Raw genomic sequence first — 13697 nt, 5'->3', positions numbered from 1 at the left:
AAGTATACAACCATTCAAAACTGACATTGTATAAGGTGTAAGTTAAAACTCTCTCATTTGTATGTTACACTTTCAAACAGATAATATTTACAGGACATGTCTTTAACTATTAGAAACTTGATTAAATCCTTACTGATTGATATCTCGATAGCTGCAATTCAAATCAGTGACCTTTCATGATGAATACTATAGATATTGATACTTATATTTATATTGTTTGATTATGTTTCACTCATTAATGTTGTTTTGATCCTGCAATCATGTAAAATAATTTTAACAAGGAAACCATTTTAATATTGCAATATTTTACAATGTAGGAAAACAGCTAATGAACACAAATTATGGTAAAGGTTCTTCAGTACCTCAAGTTTATTTTAAGTTCAGCAATGAGATCCCAATTCTAACAAAAAGGATTTTCTGTTGAGAGAAAAGAGCATTTGGTTCAATTTCACGTCATATTCATATTCACACACACACACAAGTAGACACACACATGCACACAGATAGGCACACACTCACACACACTCACAGAGGCTGACACAGTCACACAGTTATGAACCCAGCAGAAGGTAAACCCTGGGTAAGCCAGATCTGGAATGAAACCTGGTTTGAAAGTAAATGTGTTTAATATTTGCTGCCATATTACTCGCAGACGTTCTTTAAAAACAGAATGTAAGTTTGTCATGCAAAAGAGAGAGAAACAAACAATCAACCAAAGCCTCATATAATACTGTTCATGAAACCATTGTCGATTATTGTAAAACTCACCTGGTTCACTAATATCCTTTAGGGAAGGAAACTGCCATCCTTACCTGGTCTGGCCGACGTATGACTCCAGACCCACAGCAATGTGGCTGACTCTTAACTGCCCTCTGGGTAATTAGGGATGGGTAATAAATGTTGGCCTGCTAGTGATTCCCCAAGTACATATCATGCCTAACTAATATTGTAAATCTTGAGGTATCTCTACAGGTTTCCTTGAATTTCCTAAGTGACCTTGCTGAGCGTTGCCATTGTTCTTCCTATAAGTACGAGACAATGTTGACTATCTGGTCTAATATTTCAGTATTTACTATTCAGATTGTAGGAGGTTCACTTTGTGAACTGTCTGCCTCAAGTACCTAACATACATGCTCTTTCTTATTTTCCTCCCTCCTTTATTTCCTTCCTTTATTGCTTTAAATGAGTTTGAGTGGCATAACAGATTCATCCTTCTGTGACCAGAAATACCTATCAGATAATTTAGTAACCCTCTTAATGACCTTAAATGGATCACTGAATCTTGCATACAGAGACTCACCTTACAAAGGCAAGGATACCAATACTTCATCTCCCACTTGAAACATTTTCGAATGTTTGTCTGCTGATTCTTTTATTTGAGACTATGAAACCTTCTAACACTCCTCTGCTACACTTCCCAGGAGCTCTTCTAGAAACATGGACAATTAATCCAACATAGAGGATTCATCCTTCTGCCTTAAACAGTTCTCATTAATCAGTTTTAATTATTTCATACCATAAGCTAATTGCTACGGACTAAATCCAGTAGCTTCACAGTAGAATTGGTACAAAATCTGGCTCAACTCTGTGGATACTTATGACAATGTTCCTTCCTCAGTATTTTGACAGTGTGATGGTATCTGTTCAAAACTTCCTGTGTCAGATGATTTGAACTGTCTTATACCCAAATTGCTTTTCATGTCACACTACAACTTAGTCTTTTAATTGATCATCTAGTAAAGATTAAAGAATTGAGTTAATATTTTACACTATCACCGTAGCCATAATTGTCCTTAAAGAAATAATTTCTGGAATTTGAGTTATCATATCCATAACAGTAAGGATGTACTGGTGTTCAGTTCTTGTTTTCGGTAATGGTCTGACAAAATTAATGAGTACTTGAGTGAATCGTTCTTCAAAAACTACTATGCGTATCAAATTTCCGATTGCATGTTGGGATTTTCCACTACCTGACACATATGTCATTTTATAGAATTGCAGTATATGGCTATGAAGTCTTGGGCATATAAAATACTGACTTATCAATGTTTAACTTTATTGTATTGAGATATGTCCTGCCTTTGGAATGTCATGTGCTATTTGCAATATCTCCTTATGATATAAGGCCAGTGTCACTACAGATAAACATCTGTACATTCCTCATCTGCAAGTCTATGAAGTTGGATCTGCTTTTATATCAAATCTATGCTTTTAGTATAATAAAAACACTCCAGTGAGCTGACTGAATTAACTTGCTGAAATAAATTGCTGGACAAACTCAGCAGATCTGGCAGCATCTCTGGAGAGAAAGCAAAATCAACATTTTGAGTCCAATGGCCCTGCTGAGTTGCTCCAGCATTTTGTTTGTTTCAGGATTTCCAGAATCTGCAATTCTTTGTTGTTAGTGTTAGTTTCTTTATCTCTATCATTTCTTTGTCATTTATATAAATGATTTGGATGTGAACCTAGGAGGTATAGTTAGTAAGTTTGCAGGTGACACCAAAATTAGAGGTGTAGTGGACAGCGAAGAAGTACAATGGGATCTTGACCAGTTGCAACTCTCTGGTCTTCAACATGGGTTCTCATTATAAAAAAGGTATTAAGTTTTTTAATTTCTTGTAAGAGACTAATTTATTCCTAATACCCTTGTCAAAACGACCGCGTTTTGTTCTTTCAAATTCAATGTAGGTTTGCCCAGGCTACTTCAACAAATTCCGGAGTTTTTGCTCGTATGATTCAGAAATTGACTCAAATGCATGCAATATGACCTTTTCTTTCAGAGCATAAGCCATAGAGACCACTTCTGACTTCAATACATAAAACAGGGGAGGCAATGCTTAATGTTATTATAGCTAGATCATTAATCCAGTGACCCACATCATGTCCAGGGACCTGGATTTGAATCCCATCACAGCAGACCCATTGGCTCAATGGCCTAATTCTGCCCTAAGCCTTATAGTCTTGAGGAAATGGAGATGAGAGAACTTGAATTTCAAACAGAAGAGAAAGAACAGGCATTTCAAATCGGAATTGAGGATTATCAGTAAGGTTCTGGCGGATCTGATAATACTCAAATTTATTTTCTTTCCTTACCTCCATAACCTTTGATTCCCTTACTTATTAAAGATCTGTCTACCCCAGCCTGACAGCCCTCTGCAATAAGGAATTTACAGATTCACAAACCATCAGAAAGAGGAAATTCCACCTCGTCTCTGTCTTAAATGTGTGACCCCTTGTTCTGAGATTATGCCCTGTTGGTCTTAAACCCCCCTACAGGGGCAAACAACCTCTCCATATCTACCTTGTCAAGTCCCCTGAAAATCTTGTATGCTTTAATAAGGTAGTCTGTTATTTTTCTGCATTCCAGCAAGTAACAAGTATCCCAAAACATTCACACCCCTCGTGCTGTTCAGTTGCCGAGGAGCCAATCACAATTGTCGGCAGGCAGAAGAACTTTGTCATCTATGACTGGTCACTAGTCCACAATCCAATCAGCTCCTTGTCTTTGAAATCTCTATTTGTGCACACACTTTGACTCCAGCTCACCTGCAAACTAGGCTTCACCCAGTGTTTGAACAGCAGCTGTGTAAACAGCACCTTCAGGTTACTTGCTTTTAACAAATGCAGGAATCCTTTAGTTTTTAAAACAGTTCTTTTCCCCATTTCAGTCCACAGTCAAAAATACAGTAAACCAGAAAAGTTAAGAGTCTTCACAGTTGTCAGGTTCCTGTATTCCATTCATATACTCTGTCGTCATGATCCAGTTTATGAATATCATAGGTTCAAACTAATGTTCCCACTAACCTGTTTCAATCTCAGACTGCTGGTAATAAGGATTCTGATTTGACATTTTTCTGTATCCTGTGGAAATGACAGTAAATTTAGCCTTTTCTTACCCAGGTTGCTGTGACGCAGAGACAGGAGTTAGTTTCTGGGTCACTACAAAGTAATGCAGACATTGTAGAACTGCCAAGGATGACAAAAGACATTTGACATGGTGACCTCATTCCTCTAGTGTTCCTATCTACCCAACTTGCAACATCTTCCTGAGTTCAAAGTTTGTGCGAAGATTTGTAGCTCGGGTGCTCGTTGTTGTGGTTCTGTTCGCCGAGCTGGAAGTTTTTGTTGCAAACGTTTCGTCCCCTGGCTAGGCGACATCATCAGTGCTTGGGAGCCTCCTGCGAAGCGCTTCTTTGATGTTTCCTCCGGTGTTTATAGTGGTCTGTCCCTGCCGCTTCCGGTTGTCAGTTTCAGCTGTCCGCTGTAGTGGTTGGTATATTGGGTCCAGGTCGATGTGTTTGTTGATGGAGTTTGTGGATGAATGCCATGCCTCTAGGAATTCCATGGCTGTTCTCTGTCTGGCTTGCCCTATGATAGTAGTGTTGTCCCAGTCGAATTCATGTTGCTTGTTGTCTGCGTGTGTGGCTACTAAGGATAGCTGGTCATGTCGTTTCGTGGCTAGTTGATGTTCATGTATGCGGATTGTTAGCTGTCTTCCTGTTTGTCCTATATAGTGTTTAGTGCAGTCCTTGCATGGTAATATGTACACTACATTAGTTTTGCTCATGTTGGGTATCGGGTCCTTCATTCTGGTGAGTTGTTGTCTGAGCGTGGCTGTTGGTTTGTGTGCCGTTATGAGTCCTAGGGGTCTCAGTAGTCTGGCAGTCAGTTCCGAGATGCTCCTGATGTATGGTAGTGTGGCTAGTCCTTTTGGTTGTGGTATGTCCTCGTTCCGTGGTCTTTCTCTTAGGCATCTGTTGATGAAGTTGCGCGGGTATCCGTTTTTGGCGAATACCTTATATAGGTGTTCCTCTTTTTCTTGCAGTTCTGGTGTCCTGCAGTGTGTTGTGGCCCTTTTGAATAGTGTCCTGGTGCAGCTTCGTTTGTGTGTGTTGGGGTGAATGCTAAATTGGGGTGAATGTTTGAATGCTAATTTCTGCACTCTCGCTAATACATTGATTTCTCTTTGGAGAGTTGCAGCATTAAATAGACCCAGTTCTCTAAATAAAGCCTGACAAAAGCTTCAATAAATCACTACAGATTTACACTTGACTGGTTTTATCCGAGATTACTTGACAGAGGTGTACAAGGCAATGAGAGGCATAAATAGAGTAGATAGCCAGAGACCTTTCCCAGGGCAGAAATGGCTGTCATGAGGGGTCATGATTTTAAGGTGATTGGCGGCACGGTGGCTCAGTGGTTAGCACTGCTGCCTCACAGCACCAGAGACCCGGGTTCAATTCCCGCCTCAGGCGACTGACTGTGTGGAGTTTGCACATTCTCCCCGTGTCTGCGTGGGTTACCTCTGGGTGCTCCGGTTTCCTCCCACAGTCCAAAGATGTGCAGGTCAGGTGAATTGGCCATGCTAAATTGCCGGCAGTGTTAGGTGCATTAGTCAAAAGGGAAATGGGTCTGGGTGGGTTGCTCTTCGGAGGGTCTGTGTGGACTGGTTGGGCCGAAGGGCCTGTTTCCACACTGTAGGGAATCTAATATACTACAGATTTACACTTGACTGGTCTTACCCCAGATGACTTGATAGGGGTGTACAAGGCAATGAGAGGCATAAATAGAATAGAACAGAGACTTTTCCCCAGGCAGAAGTGGCTGTCACGAGGGGTCATGATCTTCAGGTGATTGGAGGAAGGTATAGGGGAGATGTCAGAGGTAGGTTCTTTACACAGAGAGTGGTAGGTGCGTGGAATGGTAGTAGAGTCAGAGGCATTAGAGACATTTAAGCGACTGCTAGACAAGCACGCGGTTGGCAGTAAATTGAGGGATGTGTAGGCTAGGTTGATCTGAGATTAAGATAAATATTTGGCACAACATGGTGGGCCGAAGGGCCTGTACTGTACTGTTCTATGTTCCATGTTCTGTGAATGGGTCAGGACACTGATGGTGAAGGTCCACTGTGAAATGGCAATGGCAGAATGGTAATGTAGTAGACTAGTAATCCAATTATTAGGTGAAAGTGAGGACTGCAGATGCTGGAGATAGAGTTGAGAGCGTGGTGCTGGAAAAGCACAGCAGGTCAGGCAGCATCTGAGGAGCAGGAAAATCGACGTTTCGGGCAAAAGCCATGCAGTTCCAGACCCACAGCCATGTGGTTGACTTTTAACTGCTCTCCAAGCATTTCAGGTATGGACAATAAATGCTGGCCCAGGTAGTGACACAAACATCCCATAAACAAAACCTCTCAGATTCTCTTTTAAAATTGTGTTAACCAATGTTTTGGTCAATTATGTGCACCTAGTTATGCATAATTCATTTTCCCATTTACACCTAATCTATTTGCCGAAGTACATAACAGAGTTATTATGTAAAAACCATACCCACACCTCCATGTCTAGAACACTCCTTATTTTATTGCTGTCAGAGTAGTTTAAAGGATTTGTAATACTTTCTACATCCAAGTTTAATTTAACTCCAGATTAACAATGGTCCAAGCACTGACCCCAATTCTACCCCAGTCATCCCCTCCCGCAATATCAAATGAAAGAAGATGAAAGTGTAAATTGAGAACTCCCCACATACTAGTTCCTAAGTATTCATTATTTTCTTTGTGACGAAGATCAAAGGAATTTTAAAACAATGTATAATGTTTCTGCAAAATCCTCCAGCTTTATCCCATTTAATGTTGTGTCTTCTCAGCTTCAGCCAACATAAGCAACAAAAGAAATCATAAGAAATAGGAGGAGGATGGTCTCTCAAGCCTGTGCCACTACTTAACTAGGTCATGGCTGATCTGAATGAGGCCTCTGCCCCACTTTGTTACTTGTCTTGATACCTTTGTAGATCAGAAATCTGGCTAACTCAGACTTGAATATACACAGTGAGCCAACCTCCAGTGCTCTCTAAGGAAGAGAATTCCACAGAATAACAACTGTCTGACAGAAGAAATTCCACCCTAAATGGGCGATCCCTTATTTTGAAACTGCTTGCCCCTAGTTCTAGATCCCTCCACTCAGGCATCCTCCCAGTATCTACTCTGTCAAGCCCCCTCTGAATCACAGATAAGGTCACCTTGACTAAGATCGGAAGAAATAGGAGCAGGAGTAGGCGTTTCAGCCCTTCAAGCCTGGTCTGCCATTCAATAGGATCATGGCTGATCCCACATTCCTCATGTCTGTGTTCCTCCCATTTCCCCATAACCCTCAATTCGCCAATTTATCAAGAATCTATCCATCTCAGCCTTAAATATATACAAGGACTCTGCTTGTAGCTATCTGTATGATGATTCCAAAGACTGTCAACTCTCTGACAGAAGAAATTTCTCCTCATTTCAGTCTTATATCGGCACCCCTCTATTCTGAGACTATGCCCTGTGGTCCTAGACTCTTCCATGGGGGTACACATCCTCTCAGCATTTACCCTGTTAAGCCCCTTAAGAATCCTGTACTTTGCAATGAAATCACCTCTCATTCTTTTAAACTCCAGTGCGTAGAGTCCCAGCCTATTTGACCTTTACTCATCAGACAATCCCTCCGTTGTGGGGATCATCCCACTGAACTTTTCTGTGAACTGCCTTCAATGAAATGCTATCTTTCCTGAAATAAGGGGTCCAAAAAAACTCTAGATTGGTCTCACCAGCACCTGTATAGTTGCAGTAGGACTCCCCTGCTGTTAAACTCCAACCCCATTGAAATAAGGGCCAACATTCCACTACCCTTCCTGATTACCTGTTGCACCTGTGTGCTAGCTTTCTGTGTTTCACACACAAGTATCCCCATGTCCTTTGAACTGCAGCATTTGACCATTTTTCTCCATTTAAATATTTTGTTCTTTCATTCTCCCTTCCAAAATGAACATGTTCCCACATTATACTCCATTTGCTGACTTTCTGCTCACTTCCTTAACCTATCAATATCTCTCTATAAACTGTGGTCCTCTCTCATTTTGCCTTTCCAACAATTTTGTGTCATCTAAAAATTTAATTCAAGTACATTCGCTTCCGTCCTCCAAGTCATTAATATATATTGTAACAGACCAACAACACCGGGTAGATCTGGAAAGGACCAGCTGCAGCTACAAGATAGGGCTACTTACATATCAAACAGCATAAGCAGCATGTAATGGACAGAGCTAAGCAATCCCACAACCAGCGGAGCAGATCTAAGCTTTGCAGACCTGCCACATCCAGTCGTAAATTAAATTAAACAACTCACTACAGGAGGAGGTTCCACAAATATTCCCATCCTCAATAATGATGGAGATAAACACATCACAAAAGCTGAACTGTTTGCAACAATCTTCATCCAGAAATGCCAAGTGTATGATCCATCTTAGCCTCTTACAGTGGACCCCGGCAGCATAGATACCAGTCTTCAGGCAATTCAATTCACCACGTGATATCAAGAAATGGTTGGAGGCACTGGATACTGCAGAGACTATGGGCCTTGGCTGCATTCTGGCAATACCACTGAAGACAGAAAGAAAATAATATAATACTGGAAATCTGAAATAACAAAAATACTGGAAAGACTGAACAGATCGAGCAGTATCTGTGAAGAGGAACTGAGTTAATGTTTCTGGACGATGACCTTTCATCAGAACTAAAGAAAAATAGAAACAGCAAAGTTTTTAAGCCGATGGTAAGCAAAGAAAGGACAGGAAGCACTTATGAGGAGCTCCATTATAGCATTGTGGAGGTGGAGATTAACTAACAAAAGGTTGCAATGGTACAACAGGCATAAAAAGTGTAAATGGATACACTTTATTCTCACTCTGAACAACTTTCAACCCCACTCACTTCTTCCAAATAATTGCTATGGAACTGGCTATGGATGTCTTTTTGTGGGATAGGTGAAACTTTCAATATTCCAGACCTATTAGCCCACTTCCCTTTTTCTGATATTGGTGAATGGATAGGTGGCTGCTTCATGTCTCAGACACCTTCAGCCTGAAGTGCCAAGTACATAATCCATTGGTTCCCTCAGCATCACAGATCCAGCCTTCAGCCAAGGTGATTACTCCACATGATATCCAGAAACAGTCAGAGACACTGGATACTGCAAAGGCTATGGGCCCTTACAACATTCTGGAAATAGTACCAAATATGTGAACATGCCACACCCCTAGCCAGGGTACCCTGGCCGTTCCAATACAGCTAAAACATTGGCATCTACCCAACAATGTGGAACATTGCCCAGGTACATCCAGTGCACAAAAAGCAGGACAAATCTAATCTGCCCAATTACTGCCCCTTCAGTCATCAACAGTTCTGTCAAGTGACACATCCTGGTTTCTGATACTCAGTTTTTAGGTTCTGCCAGTCACTCAGCTTCTGACCTCATTATAGTCTTAGTCTAAACATAGACCACTGAGCTGAACTCCTGCAGTGAGAGTGACAGTCCTTGATATCAAGGCACCATTTTACCAAGTTTTGGCATCAAGCGAAACTGGAATCAATGGTAATCAGATATAAAACTCTCCATTGATTGGAATCATGCCTTACACAGAGGAAAATAGTTCTTGTCCCCTCACTCTGTAGTGGGCTTTTGCCCCCTCAGCCATGCCCTGTATCAGTTTTTGCCCTCACAGGTAAACTTGGGTGGGTTAATGCCAACTCACCTCAGTTCTGGATGGGTTTTTGCTTCCTGAATCCTGTCCTGTGGGTTTCTGCCCATGCAGCTCTGTCCTGGGCCAGTTTTACCCTCCTGGGTGGCTAATTCTTGTCTCAGCCCTATCCTGGGTGAGTTTTTGCCCTTTCAGCCCTGTCCTAGATATTTTCTCTGACCCCTGAGGTGTACCCTAGATGGCTTATTGACCCTGAGGTGTGCCCTGTGTTGGTTATTGCCCCAAGGAGTACCCTGGATGCGTTTTTGCCACTCTAAGGTGTACCCTGGGTGGTTAATGGTCCCTGAGGTAAACCTTGGGTGGATTATTGTCCCCTTTTGAGGTGCACCCTGGGTGATTAATGCTCCCTGAGGTGTCCCCTGAATGAGTTATTGCCACCTTGAGGTGTACCCTCTATGGTTATTGCCCCCCCCCTAAGGTGGACCCAGTGTTGGTTACTGCCCCCTGAGGTGTCCCCTCTATGATTATTGACCCCTGAGTTGTACCAGGGTGGGTTATTGCCCCCCTGAGGCGTATCCTGGGTGGGTTATTGCCTCTTGAGGTGTACACGCTGTGTGTCAGGTATCTGTCAGTTTCTGACGTCTTGCTGCAGGTGAGAGGGGAGGAGCTGCCGGCTCCTGGAGCAGGAACACAAGTGACTCCGGGAGCGACGGGAGGACACGGGTGACTCCTGGAACAGGAGGGACACAGGTGACTCCGGGAGTACGGGGGACACGGGTGACTCCGGGAGTAGGGGGACACGGGTGACTCCGGGAGTAGGGGGGGCACGGGTGACTCCGGGAGTAGGGGGGGCACGGGTGACTCCGGGAGTAGGGGGGGCACGGGTGACTCCGGGAGTAGGGGGGGGGCACGGGTGACTCCGGGAGTAGGGGGGACACAGGTGACTCCGGGAGTACGGGGGACACGGGTGACTCCGGGAGTAGGGGGGGACACGGGTGACTCCGGGAGTAGGGGGGGACACAGGTGACTCTGGGAACGAGGAGGGGACACAGGTGACTCCGGGAGTAGGGGGGACACACGGGTGACTCCGGGAGTAGGGGGGGGACACGGGTGACTCCGGAGCAGGGGGGACACGGGTGACTCCGGGAGTAGGGGGGGACACAGGTGACTCCGGGAGTAGGGGGGGACATAGGTGACTCCGGGAGTAGGGGGGACACAGGTGACTCCGGGAGTAGGGGGGGTACACAGGTGACTCCGGGAGCGGGGAGGGGGGGGGGACACAGGTGACTCCGGGAGTGGGGGGGGACACAGGTGACTCCGGGAGCAGGGGGGGGACACAGGTGACTCCGGGAGCAGGGAGGGGACACAGGTGACTCCGGGAGTAGGGGGGGGACACAGGTGACTCCGGGAGCAGGGGGGGGACACAGGTGACTCCGGGAGTAGGGGGGGGACACAGGTGACTCCGGGAGTAGGGGGGGGACACAGGTGACCCCGGGAGCAGGGGGGGGTGGACACAGGTGACTCCGGGAGCGGGGGGGGACACAGGTGACTCCGGGAGCAGGGGGGGGACACAGGTGACTCCGGGAGCAGGGGGGGGTGGACACAGGTGACTCCGGGAGCGGGGGGGGACACAGGTGACCCCGGGAGCGGGGGGGGACACAGGTGACTCCGGGAGCGGGGGGGGACACAGGTGACTCCGGGAGTAGCTGGCGCCGCGGCGGCTCCGGCTCCGGGTCCGGGTCCGGCTCTAGGAGCGGGTCCGGGGGCACAGGGAGGCGGCTGCTGCAGCTGGCCATGCCGCTGGAGCTGGGGAGCGGCTGGTTCCCGGGGCTGGTGCCCGCTCTCACGCTGCTCCTCCCGGCCCTGGCCGTGCTCCTCGCCCTCCGCCTGTGCCTCGCTCCCCTGCAGCTCCTCCGAGCCCCGCACCAGGTCGGCTACATCCCCGAGCCCGGCACCAGCAGGAGCCAGGCGGCCGCTGATGTCAGGAGGAGGCGGAAGAGGGGGGAGCTGCCCCCGGTCTATCCGAACGGCTGGTACCGGCTCGTGGACTCGCAGGAACTCCGCCGGGGCCAGGTGAAGAATGTCACCATCTTCGGTAAGAAGGGTTCAGGGGGTTGGCATGAGGGTGCAGGGGGAATGGTGGCTGCTGGGGTTAGCATTGGGAGGGGACTGGTGCTGCTGTTTGGGGTTTGCTGGAGGTGGGTCGCTGCTGGGATACAGGGGGAGTTGGGGCTGGATTTGGTGGGTGCTGGGGTCAGATTTAGAGGGAGTGGGTGCTAGGGATAGGGATTTCTAGGGGAGGGATGTGTCGATGCCAGAGTTGTGTGCAGACCATGAGTTTTCCCAATTGTCCGTCTAATCTGCAGTGAGTTTTGTTATATTAAAGGGTGGTATCTGTAACCACAGTGATGAGAATCTGATACGGAACCGCAGTAGCTAGGCTCAGTTGCTGAGTAATAAGCCAATGTTGTTGGGCAGTGTATCAGTAATTACTGTATTCTATTTCAGCAACCAGAGCCAGTGGTATCAAATGTTAATCTGGATAAACTGCACTGATTTGCGAGATAGAGTGACATTAGCAATGCGTGTAAAAAGGTGGATATATTGTATTGCTATTTTCTGAGATTGGGCAGGGAGCTGCTAAAAAAGGGACCCTGCTCTCATTCTACACTTTGGCTAAGAAGTTGCTACAATGCTCAATGTCTTATGTTCAGGTTCTCTGTTGGTGTACAGACTGTGACCAGTTCAAACTGAGGCAGGGTAGGGGTCATGTTATTAGAGAACAGTTCAGTCCGATTTATTGTCTGACCTGACCGTGAAGGTGCAAGGGAATATGGTTCAGAAGGGTCAGGGCACAGGCTTAAAAACTAAGCAAAGAGTAAGCCAGGGTCCAACAAAAACTAAACATGTGGGAAAGATATGCTGTCTGTATTGCAGGTAAGAACCTATATATCAGGTGTGAGGCACACTTGGTGTTGCTATATGTGGTGCAGGTCTGGATGTTTTTCAGTTGGGTTGTGGTGATCACCTGAGCCATCTTCCATTTTATCTGGATGTTTGTAGTGACACAATGTAAAGGTTTCTGGATAAACTGGGGGAAATATACCCAAAATCACCCTTATCCTGATGGTCACCTTTATGTGCAGCTGCATCTAGCTTTGTGTTGACCCTCAGTACACAAACACCAAGTGTCACTAGATTAGATTCCCTGCAGTGTGGAAACAGGCCCTTCGGCTCTACAAGTCCACACCAACCCTCCGAAGAGTAACCCACCCAGACACATTTCCGTCTGACTAATGCACCTAACACTATGGGCAACTTAGCATGGCCAATTCACCTGGCCTGCACATCTTTGGATTGTGGGAGGAAACCTACGCAGACACGGGGAGAATGTGCAAACTCCACACAGACAGTCGCCTGAGGCTGGAATCTAACCTGGGTTCCTGGCGCTGTGAGGCAGCAGAGCCAACCACTGAGCCACCGTGCTGCCCTTACTGAGGTTCTATCATTCCCTGTGAAGGATTGATCTGGCCACATTGTTGTGGAAGCTCATATCCCTCATGGAGTAATTTCACAGAAAAACACCTTTAACCACATGTCTATCAGGCATGTAACATCCTTGAGACAATGCAGGAAAAACAGAAGGTTGACCTTAACTTTCAGAGTCATTTGACAGAATGGCTCATCTCTAGAACTTACAAAATAAGCACCAAAATGCAGCTTGGCTGCTGGTTAGTGGCCAGATCAATCCTGCACACCCGGGGTTCCATTCTCCCCCATTCCAACTACCCTACCTCCAGCATTGCTGTGTCAGGAACAAGACTGTTGTCACCTCCTCCTAGAAAGTGTCCTTGCGAAGATAGTCTGGAGAGAGATGCAGTGGGTTTTTGTTTTGTCAAGGAGAGGCTCCGTGATGCAGGTCTCTGCTCTATGATCCGGGACGCACCAAGGCAAACATCAACTGTGCCTGGAGGGTCATCAACTCAGAGAAAGACACTCTGGTCTGCCTGAAACCTGCAGGCCTTACAGTTCATTGTGTTGTCCTTGACCAGGTGCAGACAGGCACATCCCCAGGTCCAGAACTACATGCTGAGGGATGCACTAAAGCTTGGGTTAGCCATTACAGGGCTGCGATGGGGAAAGGTCGTTCCCTCAGATCTTTCTGCCGTAGAACGTTGAGAGAC

The 13697-nt window shown here is 45.9% G+C and overlaps 1 protein-coding gene across 1 annotated transcript in view; it reads left to right on the top strand.

The window, feature by feature from the left end:
• Positions 1-11214: 11214 nt before the first annotated feature.
• Positions 11215-13697, top strand: part of LOC122564641 (cholesterol 7-desaturase nvd) — a 69420-nt gene continuing 66937 nt past the window's right edge. Inside the window, exon 1 of the mRNA XM_043719732.2 lies at positions 11215-11608. Coding sequence (XP_043575667.2) covers positions 11308-11608 — 301 coding nt within the window. The 5' untranslated portion in view covers positions 11215-11307. The remainder of the gene's footprint in view (positions 11609-13697) is intronic.

This window comes from Chiloscyllium plagiosum, unplaced genomic scaffold, assembly GCF_037043375.1.
Source record: "Chiloscyllium plagiosum isolate Xiang-an unplaced genomic scaffold, Cpla_swu_hap1 HiC_scaffold_21, whole genome shotgun sequence".
In the NCBI taxonomy this organism is placed as follows: Eukaryota; Metazoa; Chordata; class Chondrichthyes; order Orectolobiformes; family Hemiscylliidae; genus Chiloscyllium; species Chiloscyllium plagiosum.
Note: the sequence above shows the minus strand (reverse complement) of the source record. Positions and strands in the feature narration are given on the sequence as shown.